Genomic DNA, 19,490 nt, shown 5'->3' on the forward strand with positions numbered 1-19,490 from the left:
TGGAGCTTGGTTTTTTGTGCAGATGCAAATGCAGAGCTACTGAAGCATGAATGGGCAAAATGGAAGATCTTGAGAAGGCTTGAAGACAGCACAGCTCATTAAGACTTCTCTAAATATTCAAAACAAAGAACTTTTAATTTCTTGAATTATGTAATCTTTGCAAACTCAGAAAGGACAATATTTAATTTTTATTTTTCTGTATTTCCCTAAATGATCCCAAGCAACAACTTGGTTGCAGCTTTTAAAATTTTATTTTGGATCAATATAGCCAGTTATAGTTCCCAACATAAACACCCACACTATATAGAAACACCAGATTAACCCTTCTCTAATTTGTCTACATGTTGCCATTAATGTGTTTCATTTTTCTCAAGTCATTACTACTTTTTCCCATCAGTTCTGCTGCAAAACTCACAGATTACTTGGAAATCAGCTAGTATGAAGGAGAGGGGGTGGGTCAGCCTTCCACTGAGCTACTGCAAACTTTATTAACTTTAGAAAACACATGTGATAAAAGCATGTAAACTTTAAAATCACTCAGAATTTACTCTTGAATTTTATGTTTGGAACAATGCTTTATTTTTTGGTATGAATAAAAACCACTGTCAGAGACCTGAGCTATACCTCTACTGTGAAGCTGGGGAAGCTCTCTCCTACACAAAACAAATGGCATATTCAGTCTAAAGGGGCTACATTATAACCTCAGCCAATTTCATATATACCTACCCACCCATAATATAGCCAGGTTTGGGAAACTGTTGCTTCAAACCAGCAGTGAAGTGAAGACCACAACCAAATAATGTCTGTCCTCTGAGAGAACTGGCTGTCCCTGTCTAGGAATGCAAACGCTTATTGCAAAACCAGGATTGATTTTAGGACTAATGATACTTAGGCCACACTGGAATTAGCATGTAACTTCATTAATATGAAACATCTCCCCCAAAAATCTTGTGCTGAGGACAAGCAGGATCAGTGGAGACATGTCTAACCCAATATGGCAATGCCTACACTCCACAGAATCTTGGAATCATGGGATCACAGAATGGTCTGAGTTGGAAGAGACCCTCTAGTTCTGCCATGGGCAACGAATCTGCCACTGTTGCCTCTACTCTGTTCTTTTAAATTTAACCCAGATCTATGAGAAGAAGGAAGAAATAGCATCTAACCTCTGCCCCCACAACCAAAGATTCAGACATATCTCCAGACAAATAAAAGATGAGGAATTCCCAGTCCCTTGATTTATACACATATCAAAAAGGGAACAATACAGACTTCAGACAGCTTGTACTTCCCTTATGCAGGACTCTAGACATTAAAAGAACTCTGCATTTCCACTTTGCTCTTTACTTAAAGATTTCTCAGTTTGCTTTTCCCACAGTATTACATAACACACAGAATTTAGAAAAAGTAAAAGAAAGGTCCAGAAATCCATTTTGTGATTAAAAATACCAGCAGTTCCTGGCACAAAGAGCTCCTGTTACACCTGTGCTCAAGAGGATACAACTGATACAGCCCTGACAGGTGAAAGTTACTGCATATGGGCAGCACAGCCAGCTGCCTGTGCTGGGGCTGGGCTGCGGGTCCTCAGAGCACACCATGGAAGGCAGATCTGCTCTACAAAGCTCCCACAGAGACTTGCAGATGAAAAGAGAACGGCACAGCTGAAAAAATAGATTTTTTTATTGCTTTGTGGCTCTATTAGCATTTCTTTTGCAGACGTTTGCAGTTGCGCACAGCTCTACGCAGACATTTAGAAAACTAGATGAACAGACAGCGTGATAAAATAAATACGCTATTTTGCAGCGGGCTTTTTTTCCAAACAGCTGCCAAAAAGCCCCACCCCTAAAGCTCCCAAACCTAGCATTCTGGGAAAAGCATCTTTTTCCATTATGCTCTGGTCTATTCTTTTTCTCCTCCAATTTGTAACATTCTGCTGGAATCAGTGATGAAGAACATATGTTTGAGGTAAATTACACCCAGGAGAAATCTTGGAACTGTTACATTTAGTTTTATTACCCAAGGCATTAAGATAGGCTAGCATTACACTTATTATTTAACAGTTCCATCAAACAAGACACTGCTAATGTACTTTTATATTATTATGCATGCAAAAATTAGTATAATATTTCTTAAAACTCAATGGGTGATTAATGCACTGCATTTTCATTTTACTTAGCAGTTCCAGGATATTTTTTAGTGCTTCAATGAAACAAGGTGTAACATAAATGCAGAATGTTATTGTACAAATATTTGGGAAAACATATGTTCAGGTGACAGAAAGGTTGAGTATCCTAACACTCAACAGCCAGGAAATTGGAAGGGCTTGTGCTTCTTACACAATATAAGCTTGTGCAAGTGCTGCATCTTTAACGTATTCTGCAGAGGGCTGTAACCTAGAGTGCCTTAGGGAAACCTAGTGTGGCCAATAGGACAATTGCTTTCTTTCCACTACTGCAAATACTAGTCCAATTTTACTAGGTAACACCAAATAGCACAAACATCCCCTGTGCACCTATGGGCTGCCTCTTTGGGGGGAGATTTGCACTAGGTCTGTGACATAGTCACATAACTGGAGATTTCCTATAGGCCTAGACTCAGGCAAGCATCAGTAAGTTTACATTTAACAAGTATAATCGGAGTAAAAGATAATTCAAATAAACCTGACTGTTGCTTTGACTGATAATTTGATCCCAAAAGACAAGTCTTCTAAAGTTTTTAAAAGGTTTTGCATTGTATTTCTCAAGTGACTCTATGGGAGCAACAAATAAAACCAAGAAAAATGTGTACTTGTCAAGACTGCACAACTTCCACGCTTTGCAGAAAAGAAGAAAGCAAAAGGCTGAGGCAGCAGTTCAGAGCCACAGCTAAGATATGGCTTTCAATTTCAATTTTAATCAACCACAGAGCCTTAGTGCAGTGTTGGGTCCAAGCTAAAAACATCAGGCACCAGGTGTATCGGGAAGCAGAGCACAAAGTCCCCTCTGTTCAAAGACACGTAATCACTAATACCTCAAAATGTAATTTAATGACTTTCTGTTTCAAGTTCCAAAATGGGTCACAAAGCTGAGAGCACCAGTCCACTTCATCAACTGCAAAGTGAGAGCCAGAGAAAGTTACTTGCTGAATATCGTAAGTCTCACTTACTTTATTAGTACTTCTTCCGCATGTAAAGAGTAACTGAAGCTATATTGTTCTAGCTCTCTGTGGTGTTCAGTCCATACAGTGAATGCAGCCATGGCTCATAGAAAATACATTACACAATCATGAAATTGCTACAATGCACACAGGAGTCAAATGATGGTTACACGGGAAAATTATTTACTGGCATTTCTCAACTTTGAAGTTCTTGGATTTTCAGCCTATGTATTATTACTTCTGTGTGCCCTTTTTTACAGGCAACAGTGAGTTTTGCTATCTGTTGCTATAACTCAAGCTGTCCAATCATGGATTGCAGGATTTGAAACTTCAACCTGGAGGTGAGGAATGAGCCAGCAGGTGATGTCTCAAACCCACCCAGTAACTGGCACTGTTTTCTCTCCTGATACATCCCATTTAACAGTCTTCCTATTACTTACCTTGATGGACAGGTGAAAATAAAAGACCATGAACATTTTACTTCATTCTGATCATGAATGAATAATTCTAAGCATTATTGAAATTTATTTTAAACTAATTAACTTTTGTGGCCCTTTAAGAATAAAAAAAGGGTTTTCTTGTTTCTGACTTAAAAGTAAAATGAGGGCAGAACACTGTAGGTCTGGAACATGATCTGTCCAGACTTGTGGCTGTTGCTAACTTGCAGAGCTGTGCTGACTTTGTGAAAATATGCCAACTTGCATCTGCTAAAAGGAATAGTCAGTCTGTAGTTCATAGATGTTCTGCTGGTAGCAGAATACGTCTTGGCATTGTATCTGCGACTGTACGAAAAGGAGAAACAGGCACTGCTCTCTATTCCCTGACTTTCAGCCCTGCTACAAAGAGAGTCCTGCTGTGCCTTCGAAGGATTGTGGAAGGTCCTACAGATCTGACTTGCTTTGCCTTTAAAGTAGCAAGCAAGCTACCTAAGGTTCAGAGGGCTGCAGGCTGTAGAACACAGGCCTGGCAAAACAGAGGTCGAGAAGGAGTAGGTCTAAGGCTGGTCAAGTTTCAGGTCTTCCCAATTCAACTGTAAATACAGCAAATTGTGAATTCAGCAAATTCCACTAGCACTGACAAAGCAAATGGTTGGATAAATAAAGGCTTGAAAACCACCTATGGAGTATTCCTAGAAATTTCAGTTTATAATTTGCTGCCAAAACGAAACTTATTTCTGGTCATGACAATAGATGTTAATTTTCCTTCGCCCTCTCCCATGAATAACTCAAAATAAATATGACCAAATAAATAAGACCAAAAAATGCGGATGAACCAAAAAAGTATGCAAGCAACGAGTATGCAAAAAGTATGCAATGCTATCACCTACTTGTGCAGATTGCACAGACATGGTTGTGCTAAAACAAAGATACAGAAATATAAGGATGTGAAGACTCTGGCTTTGTGTTAAGCAATTAATTTAATCACATGATAATGATGGGCTTGGTCTAAAATTACCTGTACTGGGTCTCTCCTCAGCTTCTCTTTGGTACTTGACTGAAGTTTTAGAGACTTAAAATCTTCACATACTTACATTAAACACAATGAGGAGAAACTGATAAAATTGTGATTTAAAACAGCTTTGATTATAGGAGAAAGGGAAAAATATGAAAACAGAGATTTAGTAATTACTACATCCCATCTAGAAGACACCACCAAAGTTGTCAGAGAAGCACCATTTAGTGGACAAGATGTGCAGTACATATTGAAAAACAGGAAAGCAAAAGCCTACAAGAAGCCTGGAACACTGTGGGCACTGTGGCCAGGAGTATTAAAATAACACCACAGTGCAAATATGACTGAGGGAGCCCATTCCTACCCTAAGTCTTTTAACTGTTACAGTATTTTACACTCAAAGCAACAGCAGACTGCTAAGACCACAGCTGTATTTTGAATTAGAAGTGTCCACAGGGAATAGTACCAGAATAACCAACAGCAGTATTATTCACTTCCCTTGAGACTCCCCACTTAGGCCCATTCTTGGCAAAGGCTTTCAATTGTACGCTCTCAACATCTTGATTTATGTTCATATGCTCCCCACCTCAAAGATGACCTGGTCAATGACCTACTCAATACTAGCAAATACTGAGAAAACTGATAGCAGAAAGTGAGATCCCCTCTGCCATGCTAAGCCATTCCTGAGCCACAGTTCATTCATTTAAAATTAAGTTTTTAACAATTACTTTTCTCTAAAACGTGATACCAGCAACAAGAGGTAAGGGCTTTCCTATTCTATGAGTGCTTATCTAAAAAAAGGCTTAGCATGCTATTTTTAAGGGCTAATGTTCATGTTGTTTCAGCAAGAAGTTCAATGTTGGTTTTAGACACATTTCTTCTTTTATGCCAGACAAGCCAGCTCCTCATATTCACAAAGCAACTGTGGTTCACTGAACATGTTTCCAGGATTAATTTTGACTTCCCAGGGTCAACTTTGCACCAATCAATGAAAGAAATTGTGGAAAAGATTACCTTACGAAAACACACAAACTTAGCCAACCTTTAACAAAAAGAACAACTTGTAGAGCTTTCATCAGACTCAGCACTCTTCAAGGACAGCCTGTCAGCATTTGGCATATATGAACACAGGAGATGGAACAAATCTACAGGAAATCCTTGTGCTTACTCATGTACTCTCAGCACCACAGACAAGTCAAGCCATTTTTATAGACTTCTCCCAGTTCACACGTTCCCAGACATCCAATTTCTCACCACACAAGCAGAATCTTACCTGTAATTTTCTGCAACAAAGGAGGTGGTTCTGGCTCATCACAAATTGCCTTGACGAGGGCCTTCTTCACCTCTTCTTCAGCTGCATCCAGCTCTTTGCCACATTTGATTTCTCCAAACACAGAATATATGTATATCAGCAAGACAAGGAAGTCCTCACAGGTATAATCGTCTTTTGTCCTTTCGTTGTAAGACTTGATCATTGGCAATAACTGGTTCAAAACACTGGGCATTTCTGAGTTGCCGATAGTCTGAAAAACAGAAAGAAGATTGTGTCAGATTGCCTCCATAGTGCTTTTAAGTTAGGACCAGACATACTCCTGCCTGCACATCATTCAATGTTCACATTCTCAGTAGTCAGTAGATGGTGCTGTGATTTATTTGCTGCTCAGACAACGAATTTATTAGTTGTCTGCAGTTTTTTTCTTAGGGATTCATGATAGCAGCATCTTAGCACTTGAAAAGCCTACTGATTAGATCTTCTCCAAGTACCAGTATGGTGAGAGGATGAGAGCATCCATCCCTTGGTATGGATAGAAATGGTACAAAGCACAAGGTCAAACACTTGCTCTAAATTTTAGGCTTCCTCTTCGGGTCTGATTTTGTACATGAGCAGGGGGTTCAAAACTCAGCTTCCATTGACTTGCTGACATCCACATTATGCAACACCAGGGATGGCATTTAGATCCATCGTGCAGGTCTCTGCCACTCAGAGAAGCCCAGTGACTAATTGTACCATCAAACTGCCATCCTCACTGCTCACAGACACCTGCAGATGAAACTTCTACATGCTAATTTTCTGCTTTGGCTTAGCTCGGAACTCAGCAGAAGGATAAGGTGAGAAGTGGGGCCACTGCAAGGCAAACAGGAAGAACACACTGCTCTTGTATGGGGAGGGAAGTGTGGGAGAAAAGAACAGTCTTTCTCTCCTGGTGGTAACCATTGCTCAGATCCATCCAGGAGGTCTCCGGCAACACTCGTACCCTGCCTCTTGTCCTGTGATCACCCAAAAGATCCCCCTGTGAAAACCTGTGGTTCAGTTCATAGTGTACAGTGATACATCAAATCTCTTGTAATTCAAAGAGTGAAGTCTGCACACATTTATTCTTGGTAGTTACTACAGTAACTTCACACAGACTAGTCATGGTAAATAGGCACCACAGCCAATAATATACCCTTTAAATTGATTCACAACAAGTAAATAAAATACAAATCAAACATCCTAGGAAGAGACACAAGTTTATATAATAGCAAAACCATGCAATAACTTTAGGAACACAGAAACTGAAAGCTTTATCTCCTGGTGTACTCCATACAAGACTTCAGGGGGTCTGGTTGTATTTTGTTTTAGTTGTTCTTTGTCAATCTCAGAAACACTAACAAGCATCTCATAAACTATCATTTTTATATCTATACTGATCCACCACAGATCTCAGCCATTAAGAAAGCATGAATTACTTAAGCACCAAAAAACTTTTTTCCAGGCTGTGCTACAAGAAACTACACTTCTGTGGACTATTGTACCCCACCCTGGTCTTGATATACAAGTTTTGCCATGGACCAATCTTTCCTGGGACTTCAGTGTGGTCAGATGTTATGTTTCCATTTGAATACATACCTTGGAGAAGAATTTTCTAACTATTCACTAAACCTAACAGTAAGTGCAACTGCAGACTTGAAGCAGTAAATTAAAAAGCTGCAGTGGTCAAAAGCATGTGAGAGCCAAGAAGGAACATTCTGAAACCCAGGAGGGGTTGGCACCCTCTGTGTTTGGGCAGGGAGAGCTAAATCACACACGCAGTAAGTCTGAGCACTGCTCCATCTGGGAAGCAAATCTATGGGGTTTGGCACTGGTCAGGCATATGCTGGTAGCTGGGCCATCCTCAAGACAAGGCTATTGATTCCCAGATTTCAACTCAGCCCTGCCTCAGTTCAGTATTACCTCCTCTTCTTGGAAAGTGACACAAATTCTCATCTGGATGCCAGTACAATAAATAACAGGCCTTTCACATCCTAAGATGGAAAAAGACAAAGCTTCAAGGAATTAAGAAGTATGCGTCTATCATTAGGAAGCCATCTGCAATGAACAAAAGCCTAATCAGTCCTAAAAGTCTAAGAAATCAAGATAAACCTACATGTGGAGTTATTCTGGAATAGATGGCAAATTTCAGTCTAAATTAATCTGAATTCAATTTTATGGAGAGGCAAGACCTATGCCAGGTATTACTGAACATCATCTACTATCTACTGGCACATCATTTATTCCCCTCCTCCACTCCCAACACACAAACTCTACTTCACTCTACCTCTAAACATCCCATAGCATGCTGCTACACCACTGAAGATGAGCATTTTCAAAAGCTGTATTTTGCATGCACAGATTATCCACAGGCATGGAGCACTGAGGATGCACAACAGTAGAGTGAACAGCTCCTGCGTGAGGATAGCTCCTGCAAGGACACATGTACAGCATCTTTGGCAAACTTTCAAACATACATGATAAAAAAAAATCATGTCTAAACTTTCAAGGTGATTTACTGTAGGGCAGGCTAAAACTCAACAACTTCAAGTAAGAATTGCCACCTCTTATCTTCAAAGTAAAAATGAAAGAGGAAAAAAAATTAAAGAGCCGTAATAAACCATTAACTTCAGAATGCACGTAGGGTCTTTCTGGGGTATGAACTTCTCTGGAATGTTTCTCCCCTTATCTCTTGGGAAATGGCACCACAGAGGACTTCAAATGGAATGCCAAGTTTCAGAGGCTATTTTGTCCAAACAGGCCAGTTGGACTGGACCGTGCATGAAAAGAAAGGGACTTGCAACCTCACTAGAGAGCATCACTCCACAGGGAGCTGGGAAATTTGCCTCAAACAAAATCCACTGGCAGACTGTCATTATCTGGCCACCTCTGATGATTTAGGGGCTCCCTGCACTGCCCAACAATCAATCAATTACCCTGATTGAACAGCCCTAGAACACAAGTTTTAAAAATGTAACTACCCATGACCCAAATTTCCTGCTGGTTATGTTGGCCTCAAGTTAGCCCCATTTGTCTATCATCAAGGGAGCCAATAAAAACAATAAAAACAGGTCAGTTCAGAGCCTTCCAAAGGCTGTATAAAAACATCAATGCTGCTTAATGCAGAGCCAGCTAAAAGGCCCAAGCTCTAACACTTTCTGCTCTGTTGCATTGTTTGGACATTTTAATACTCTAATCATATATTCTCTAGAATTCAGGGAGAGTTTGTGACAGATTTTTGTTGTTTTCCTTCTCTTTTCTCCAGCCTCCTTAGTAATTTATTTTTAGAACTTAAACCATGTAATAGTTTGATGTCCCTAAGGGTAAATAAACTGATGTCACTTTGCTGATTTTTGCAAAAGAGCTGAATTCTGGCAGATGGGAGAATAGTGAAGAAAGTACAAACATATTTTTTGGGGGGCTTTAAACACTGAATATGACACTGTGCTTCAAAATCTTATTTAAAATCTTATTTATAGGATCTACAGGAATTAGGAGGAAGTGTAATAACCCAAGAAAAAAATGTTTTGCAATTTTGTGAGAGGTATTATTTTCAGTATTAAAAAACCCTGTAAGAATCTAAAGCCATATGCATCATTAGACTTATTTTACAAAATAGAAAACAGAGTGAGTTTGGGAGGAAGAGGAGGGTCAGAGTTTACTTGAATTAACACGTGTCCCTGACAAAACTTAGAAGAGAACTGAGTACTCTAATCCCTGTGCTTCCAGCCCAGTGTCCGAAACCCATCATTAAAAATATTAAAGCAAAAATCAACTTCAACCAAGTGGAATTTATTTTCTTTTAAAATCCAGGAGGAAGAAGGAGATAAATCCTTAGAGACTACTTCACTATGTAAATATTCTAGTGGCTTTCCATTTAGGAAGCAAAACATGTTTAATTCCTTCAGAGGTTACATGAGTTAAACAGAAATTTTTGGAATGGGAATCACAGAGCTTTATACAAGTGAAGAATTTTATTGGGGAAAACCAAAACTAAAAAAACAACCCCAAAACACAGCTGCAGGTAAAACCAGCAGAAGAAACAGTGGGAACTCACAAGTCCTTGGATAATTTCCTGCCCCATGCTCCTGGACTGGCCTATTTATTAACAGCTCCTTCTATTGACAACTTAGGTGGGAAAAGAGATGTGGAATAAGCAGCTTTCCAATGTTACCCTATTTGATTTTTCATGGTTTACCTGGGTTTGACTGTTTGTGGTTTGTGATTTTGCTACACTGCACATTAACTTCCCCACTGTCCAGACAGAGGCAAGAACATTCTAGCTGCTAAAAGAGACAATGGCACCAAAGGAGGACCTCGTGGTTATGTGAAACTGGCTCAGATCCTTTGATGGTGATAGATCTCTGCAGCAATAGTCATTTTAGTGAAAACAACAGGCGCTGCCAAGCTAAGGAGGAGTCCTTGCTGCCTGCAGTGCTCAGCTGCCCATAAATCATATGCTGCAGTTCTGCTACTCGCTGTTTTACACTGTTTGGCCATCTGAGATTTGGGGTTGATTGCACAAAATTTCCATATGGGTGGGAAGATGTCTGTACTCCCTGCAAAACAATTATTTCATGTATTTAGTATTTATTAAATGGCCTACGGGTGACTAGTGATCTGACACAATAAATCAGTTAAGTATGATCTTACCATTCAAATTATGATTTGCCATATGAAGCTCTAGAAATCCTTATAATTATTGACTTAGGCAGGTTTTGATAAAAATGTACCTCTGCTTTGTCTTCTCTTTACATATTTGCAGAATATGTAAAAATATTCAAGAAAAAGCAACCCAGAACACAATAAAAAAAAAATCTTCTTCAAAGTATCCCACCCTCACCATTAGGAAACACTTCAATCTGTGTATGTCAAAATATAGAGCATCCATTTATGAAGACAGGAAATTTTAGATAACGAAAGTCCACTGTCTATATAGTTCCTTTTGCAGGAAGTAAAGTTTTAGTCTCAAACTTATGTTTCCAGCTGGGGAGGGGCTGACAAAGCCTCTCCTCACAGTGAGAATGAGCAAACTTTGGCCTTAGGGGAAAGCAGACAAACCATTGAGTCAACTCACAGCAGATTGAGAGTGGAGGTGTAAGATGCTGGCAGTAAATGGCTGCTTCCAGTAAAAAAAAAAAGAGTAAGCCATAAAGATCAGGAGAGACATCAATTGCCTTTTGCTGGGGACCAAAACAGCTTTATGACTTGCCCCTGCCAATACCAAGAGACTGCATCTTCCTCTCTTTAACGGCACTGTCTATTCACTTGATAAACGTTACAGAAACCCACCTAGAATACGCATATAAAGAAAACAGTGGAGAACTAAACTGCTAGTGAGAGACACAGGAAACAGTAAAAGAATCTAGGACCTGTCTCCCCTGTCATTACTTTAATGATTCTTCTGTCTTTAATGAAATATCCCTACAGAGCCCAATCGATCTCCTGTCCTCTTTTCCGCATTTATCACCCACTCTGAACACTGCCCAAGGAGCTATGTTCTCAAAACTGTAGAGACAATTTTCAGGCTCTCCTTGTAGAGAGACAGTATCTTAAAATTTTACTGTAAACAAATAAATGAAAAAGAGTAAGCTTTCCAGAAGCTGTATTTAACCTGGCTCATGCTGTCAAAGATAGATTCACATTCATCCTACGTCCATGCTCTCACAATGAGACTTCATTCTCACCTTCCACTGACCACAGCAGCCTCTTACTTCTGCACCTGCTGGAGTGTTTCTGTGACTGTGCATTAAAACAAATCATTTTAACCATACTGGTTGTCTGCTTGGGTTTACAGCTTGGCCAGAGAAACACACTAGTTGTGAAGGACAAAGATTGGACTGCCTCCTTATGCAACAGTGCTGGCTTGAAGCCTAGATGAACTAGAATTTAAGGTTGCCAACAGATAAAAGAAAATTATATAAATAATCACCTGCTCACTGGATGACTTCTTCAGTACACTGTCATATGGTCAGATGCTTAATTACCGTCTATCAGTCAACACAACAGACACCAAAACTCCTTTGATACACCTGATGAATGTCTGTCCAGGATGTTAGCAGTTACTACCAAACACAGTGACAAGTCAAAGGCAAGAAGAATTTACTGACAACATAAAACTTTTTAAAAGCACAGCATTTGTCAGCTCTTCTGGTCAGAGATAATTTTTTTAATGTGTCTTGCATAATTCCAAAAACACAACACTGACACTTAACAGCTAATATGTGATAACAACACAAGTATTTAAAACAAGCTCTTCAAGCCCTATCATTTCTAAAACCAAAACAAAAGCAAAACCCAGGACAGTTCTTTCTGCCAGTAACTCCCTAGCCTATGATCATGACCTAAGCAATTGGATTCCATCTACATCCCATAGCCAAAGTAGTATATTCCAGTATTTTTCTTTAACCTAATATGCTTAGGACATAAAATAAACTGTATTTTGGACACCATAATTAAGATTTCTTCTTAACACGTTTCTCCTGTCTTTACTGAGCACCACAGTTGCTTGACAACAATTTCCTGGTTTTAATCAGCTTACAACTTCTTCAGTTATTTTTGTTTCTTCTGCTACAACAAGCAGATTCTGTCACTATGTCAGTACTGCAAGACTTATACGTACATTTTGAGAGAATTCAAATGCCCACTGATATCTCATCTTCCACAGCACCAAAATCACCTCATCACAGTGAATTATGCTGTTGGGCAATATATCATTACATCATATGGTCCGGTTTTTCCCTCTCTCTTTGGAGATCATCTACATGTACAGCTGTGTAAAGATATTTTAATGGGTTCATGGGGGCTCAGGAGCAACAGTGTACTGAAAAAAGGATATTTAATAAGTCTAGATTTTATTAGACAAAGCTCTGCAAGGATAAGGAGAATTTTACTTAAATCACCTCATGTCTGACATAAGAGACTCATCAGCAGGTTAAAAAGGGAATACTTCCAACCTACTCAGTCAAAGCTTTTAGCTGTGATAGCTTCTACAGACAAGCTTGGTAAGAACACGAATCAGCACAGCAAAAACAGTGTCAGAAGAATGAAAAAGGAATACAGGCACAGTCCAGATAAAACCTGTATCAGAAAAAGATCTTGGTGCTATGCACATCAGGATTTTTTGTGTGTGGTTTCTGACACTGTTTGTTTCTGCAAGTCTTAGAGAAAATTGCCAGAAGATGGTAGGGGTTCAAAATGGAGAAAAGGGCACAGGGATAACATAATATCCTATCAGGCTAAAACTCCTATCAACTTTGAGGAAAACAATGGGAAAGTATTCAAACACTATAAAGCAAGGGATAAAAAACTAGAGGGACAGAAAACAAATAAAAAGGGTATAAATCACAAAAATATAGTATAACCAATTTGGTCATTCAATAGTGCAGATCATGTCTGCAGAAGAAGGAGATTCAGTCCCAGGAGATGACTGCTGAAAAAGATTCGAGAGATGCTCAGGACAAAGAAAAGGATTGAATGCCTGCTTAGATCACTAGGTATAATCCTTCAGGTTAGAAAAATAGATGACCCAGTAGAGAGAAAAGGTCTAAAAAGTCATGAGTGGACTAGAGAAGGCAGGTAGGGAAAAATTGCTCACTCTGTCTCAACACAACAACTAAGAGGCAATAAATGAAGCTGGTAAAAGCCAGTTCAAAGAGCAAATTAAATGTAGGTAGTTCCTTGTGCAATTTGCTCAGACGTGGAACATCTTGCCAAATGCTATTGGGCTGCTAAATTCTTACTTGGGCTCACAAAGGAGATGGGAAAACTCACAGGGGAAAAAATTCCATCAAATATTAGTAAATACACAGAAACCACAACTGTTACAGAACTCATAATGATTGGAACAGTGAGAGTATCATATAACCTTGTCCTCTTCTCTTAATCTTCTGTAGGCAGCTGCTCTTGAGTAGAAGTGAACTTTTTTTTTGTTAGAGAAAGCAAACTAGCTCAGCTGCCTTTTTGATCCAATCCATAATAAACATACCTCAAGGCCATGGCAAAAGGACCAATGTAACTATGAAATACAGTATCCATGGGACAGAAGTAGGACAGCAGGTTTATTACACTATGTGGCACTGTCAGGATTAATTCCTATATATTGTGCCCAGTCCTAGAGTCCACATTTCTAAGAGGATGTGAAAAACTAAAGATAAAATTGAAAGGAGTTATAAAACAATTGAAAGGCTAAATTTCTTCAGAGTGAGAGACAGTTCCTTATCAAAAGGAAGAATAACAGTTTACATATGTCTCTTCGGACACACAAAAATTTCAGAGCATCAGACAGCTCTTGAATCTAGTCAAGAAAGGCACATGAGGAACAAGGGAAGTTGAAATTATGATTTTTCCAGTTCTCAAGTTGGTGGAGATACTCTGTGGTGTGCACATTTCACAAAGACTTTTGAGGGTGAAAGGGCAGAAAACAAGCAGAAAGCAAGGACTCAGTGGTTTCACGCAGTAGAACATTGTGTTAAGTGCATCTGGTGAATAAAACTATGAGCTGTTTAGCACAGTTCTTGATTGCAGTGAAAGAAACTATGAACTGTGATGGAAAAATACTTCAGAAATAGCAGAAAGGATGAAGGCAATACATGCTGTGAAGGCTGTAAGCAGTGAGTCATAAAAGGAGACTGACAGTCAAAACAAGCCCATCTTGTGCTTTTCCTCCACATTCTTGCCTTTTCTATCATCTCTTTTCTCTCAAACCTTCATTTTATGCATCGTGCTTCACTCCTATGCCAATCTAACATCAGATGTTCCAGAAACTCCTCAGGGCTGCAGGAAAACCTCCAGACTTGTGGTGATGGGTCAGATCATGGTGGACACTGGTACCAGAAATGAAAAATGAGAGCTGGGGGCAAGGGTAAAATGGCAAACCAGCCCTATCAAGCGAAAACCAAAAGGAGTTTGGAGCCCGCAATGACTGTTTGAGTCCATTTGAAAGACATTTGTTTTCTAATTGCCATTGGCTTTTTGTGTTTAAATGTGTTATCTTACCATCAGACTTTTTAAAATAAATCCAGTCAACTTCTGCCCCTACAAGTTTGATATTAACAGACAACCCGGATATCGAACATACACTGCCACAAGCCACAAAGCCAGTTTGCACTAAAGCATCACACAAATCAAGATTTCAGCTAAGGTTGGGCCAAACATATACCTGATATCTTTTAGTGATTCTTAGAGATCATACTATTACACAAAACACACAGAATAAGGGTACTATCTTGACCAAAACACACTCCATTTTTGAATCCCTGAGATTCAACTTTCTGTTGGCTATTTCAGTGGAAATGGATACAGATCTGAGCAAAGCAGCATTCTCTCTCCCTATCCCTTCTATTTTGCTCCTTTATTTTTTCAAAAAGTGGCCAAGAAACTTGGTGAAAATCTACCACTAAGACAAACATACCTACCAAAAACTGTTGGAATTTACCAAAGCACTAGTAACTGAAACTCCTATGTGCCAAGAAACTTGAAAGACATTTAAAACATCAACTTACATGAGACAGTGAGTTTGAGACTAGATGCCAGATCATGTTGTTATAGGAATTTAAACAGTAGCTAATTTGAAAGTGTTTTGCATTGTGTTTGAAATATTTTACACCTTGGTATGCAGATAGACAAGGACATAATACATAAAAATATATGGACATGGGAGGTTTGCAGAGGAGATCCCACTGCTGTGTCCATAGCCCCAGCTGGAAGCACAGGAAGGAGACACAACGGCAACACAAAGACATGTGAAGGCAGATTATCAGTCCACTGCAAAGCACCACAACTGTTAATCAGTACAGTAAATGTTATCACAATAGAGTACTGACATTTCTAGCCCTTGTACAAGGCTCACTATGCTTCAAGCAGGATTCAGGCTTTCATGGTGATTAAAGGCAGATGTCACATGTATAAGTAAGTTTATAACTTAGGAATGCCTGGTTCATTTTTGTGTGTGGAAGGAATCTTTCATTCACAGGACATCTTCACTGGAGGATGCTCACAGTGGCATGATTTGCACGAGGAAGAACATTTTTTTCCCCCTCTTCAGGTTGGGGAGAATAAAAAAAGGTTAATTATACAACCATACCTCATTCCATTCTATGAAATGTATCAGGTTAAAACCTTAATTTTCCTGTCCAGTTTTCTATTACCATGAAAACCTAATCAGGTTACCATCTTTCAGAGAGCAGCAGATGGCAGAACAGTGATACTTCAAAGAAAAGGACACTTTTTTCCCTATAAATGTTTGAACTGCAGCAACGACGACTACTCAGCATTTATCTAATATTAAACATCAAGTGAAATACAGGCATAGGCAAAATGATAATTATGGTGAAACACTACTGAAATCCCACTTTTCTTAATCTTCTCATCCCATCTTGGAAATGCTTTCCTGCTCTAGAAGCTAATAGTTCTCTCTTCAAGCACAATTTAATTCAAGTGCCTACAAACTGTTTCTTCAGTTCCCTAACTGAGCAGGAATCTTCTGTGCTGGTATTCATCTGCAGTGGTGAGCAGGCTGCACAGCCAGGGCTGGGCACACCTGTGAGTGGATATATGAATTTTTAGGATGCTTGTTATTAGAGAACACAGCAACACTTGCTTGCCAGTCATGATGTTCTTTGCCTCTTGACCCATGTGTCCTTCCTTTGGTTGGCATGTGGCAAGTCCTCTCCTCTTTTGGTTCCTTTCAGTGTTCCCATCATCCCTGCATGGAGCCAGGCCAGCTGGGTGGCACTAGCAGTGGTTTTGCTGTTGGCTCCTCTCTCTGGGTGGAAAAGACGTCAGACTGCTTTCCCACTGCCAGCTGCAAGGGCCATGTGAGGGCATCCTGGCTGCCACGGATTGCTCCTGCCACACCTCCTCCCCATCCGTTCGTCCAGCATGAACTACTAGAAAAACAATCCCACTTTTTGTCCCCCTGGGACTTCCCTCCCACTCAGCCAAACGCCTGAGTCAGCATAGCTATCCCTCATGATATCCCATTTGTGCATAGGGAGATGACTGGAGCATAGGACATCTGGTCCCAATATCTAAAAACACTTAAATCATGCATGTCATTCCAAACATTTAAGGACTTCAGAAGTTTTCAGTTACTTTCATATATATTTCCTAGTTGCTTCATGCAGAAAGCATTTCTTATGTTCCAAGTTTCACTCTGAAGATCTGGGCAAATGTATATTCCACCTCATTTTGAGGAGGAAAAAAAACCCCCAGCTTTAAAGATAAGACCAGACCTGTCTTAAGTTACTTCTATGTTAACTACTTTTTAAAAAATTATTTTAGAAGACTATCAAAACGCCCTGAAATACAACACAATTCAGATTCCATTAACAGGCAAAAAAAGGTGGTTATTATGTGCAATGTAAAAAAAAACCCCAAACCTATCCAACAAACAAAGAAAAACCCCACAAATTCAGCTGTATATGCTAGAAGGTGAGGTTCCAAGATATTTTTCAGTTAGTTACCCATTGTGCTTTTTGGTAGCAGAGAAAGAAGTCATGGTCAGCACTAGACTGATCCTCTGGAGATCAATGCTCAGCTCCAAGTCCAAAAGTGAGCTTCTTGCTTTTATACACCTGTAAGCAGTGGTAGCTTCCCATGCTACCAAATGTTAATGTGAGTGCTCTGATAGCCTGATGCTGAGTCCTGGGTATAAGAAATAACATTCAGTGTAGCTAAGAATTCCCTTTACAGCCCCCACCTGCACTGTGAGTCATGGTACACTGACACCAATACAACAGAGGCACACTGGAGCCTGCTGTAACCTATTTAGTATGAGCATCAATGGCCATCAAGCTGTCACACGACAGAGCTCATTATCAACTGGCTGCTTCTTTCAAAAGCCAGTGTAGGTATGTCTATGTATCTCACAGTCTCTCTTGCACAGCTCTTACAAGAGAGAAAAGACAGCATTTTGATATAATTCCTTTCCTTCTTATCTGGCTCCCCACACCTCAGGAAGGGAGTGCTTCCAACCTTTACCACTGTAGCATACTCATACCACTATAATAGCAAAAAAATCCAAATTTCTTCTTAAAGAACGACTAGAAAATTCTTAACTCACTCCACAGCACCAAAAGCTTCCACTTTTCTAACAAGCCATCTGTCAGTATGCTCCCAGGACATGACAATCAGACATTTGGGTCATAAGTGATATTCCATATGGAGACACCATCGCAGCAAAAAAAAGGAGGTGTGAGACACCTTAGTTTGCTGAGAGAATCCAGATGACCTTAGTTATATATTATAATGCACAAAATACTTTAAATCATTTATCTGAGTCTTGGATCGTATTTTGGAAGGCAGACTAGGATTACAAAGCTCTTTTAGACACTGTTTATTAACATCAAAATGAACTATGAAAAGCACTTTCTGTTAAATCCAGGATCTGAACAACTCTTATAACGTACTCTAAATACATTAAAATGGCATTGCAACAGCTAGAAATAAAATTTTCTTATTATTAAAAATAAATTTTTTCATTGCACTAATGCATGTTTAATCCTTCTAAAAAGAGACTTTCAAAACAACATCATCACAATTAAAATACCCATAAATGTTACAATGCGAGTAGCACTCCAGTCGTCACCTGGGACCCTCACATCCCACACTACTTCTAGTTTTCCTGGAGCAAACATTTTGATCTTCCCAGCAGACAGTACTGCAGGCCCCAGCAAAGATCACATACCCCACAAAATTTCTGTGCTACTGTTTAAGAACAGCAACATCCACCAGGGAAGGGGGTGGGTGGAGATAAATCTAGTCACAGTTGTTTCTCTTGAAAATTTCACCTTTTTTTTCTTTTTTTTTATAACTACTAAAAAAACCTAAACTAGTCTCAGGACAATCTCTTCTCCTGCCTACAAATAATTTCCCTCTGCCACCTCAGTCATCGCCACTTTTGTCAGACCCCAGCAAACTACTGGTTGGTGGTCTCACTGTTGTACCCTGAGCTGTATTTTAATTAGTAAGGGCATTGAAAAAAGATCAGTGTACAGATATTGACGAATCTTCAAATAAGAGTACACGCTGCCCATTTTATTCACAATGAAAAAGCTCTTAAAGAGATTTCGATAAAGATTTGCCTCCTGCTTGCAGCCCACGTTTGTAATGTTTATGTAAGTGAGGGATATAAATCTTTTTCAAATGAACCCCACGGTTTTTAAACCACCCTTGTTATAAACTGCCTGTTTCCGTTTTGCCTGCCTAAGCAAGCAATGCAGAGCCTGCTTGGGATAGACTGGAACTAATTTAATGTGCTCCAGGTTTAATCCCCATCCTCCCGGCTTTTACTGGCAGATTTTACACAGAGGACTACTGCTGACTTTAACAATGATTCATGAGATAAGTGGGTTTTGATTTGTTTTTCCACATCAGAAAACATGCAAGAGAAATGCCACGAACACAATCTTAATAAAACATGGCCGAGACGTAGCCAGGTTAAAAGAAATACAAATAATTAAACTTTGCCACAAGAACTGTTTCTCTGCGTTTGAATTTGTGAAGGTGGATTTCTAGCTCGCTTTACGCAGAAGAGCAAGGAGGAGCGCGCAGGCCTCTCCGCCGGGGCGGCACACGCTGGAGCGCCGGGAAAGGCGAGGCACGGACGGAG

At 39.6% G+C, this 19,490-nt stretch overlaps 1 protein-coding gene across 1 annotated transcript in view; it reads right to left on the minus strand.

Annotated features, from left to right (window-relative positions):
* The window catches only part of SCFD2 (sec1 family domain containing 2), a gene marked incomplete at its 5' end in the record, with an annotated part of 194,953 nt that overhangs the window by 103,490 nt on the left and 71,973 nt on the right, over window positions 1–19,490 (minus strand). Inside the window, one exon of the mRNA XM_008641529.2 lies at window positions 5,861–6,110. Coding sequence (XP_008639751.2) covers window positions 5,861–6,110 — 250 coding nt within the window. The remainder of the gene's footprint in view (window positions 1–5,860; window positions 6,111–19,490) is intronic.

This window comes from Corvus brachyrhynchos, unplaced genomic scaffold, assembly GCF_000691975.1.
Source record: "Corvus brachyrhynchos isolate BGI_N302 unplaced genomic scaffold, ASM69197v1 scaffold17, whole genome shotgun sequence".
NCBI lineage: Eukaryota > Metazoa > Chordata > Aves > Passeriformes > Corvidae > Corvus > Corvus brachyrhynchos.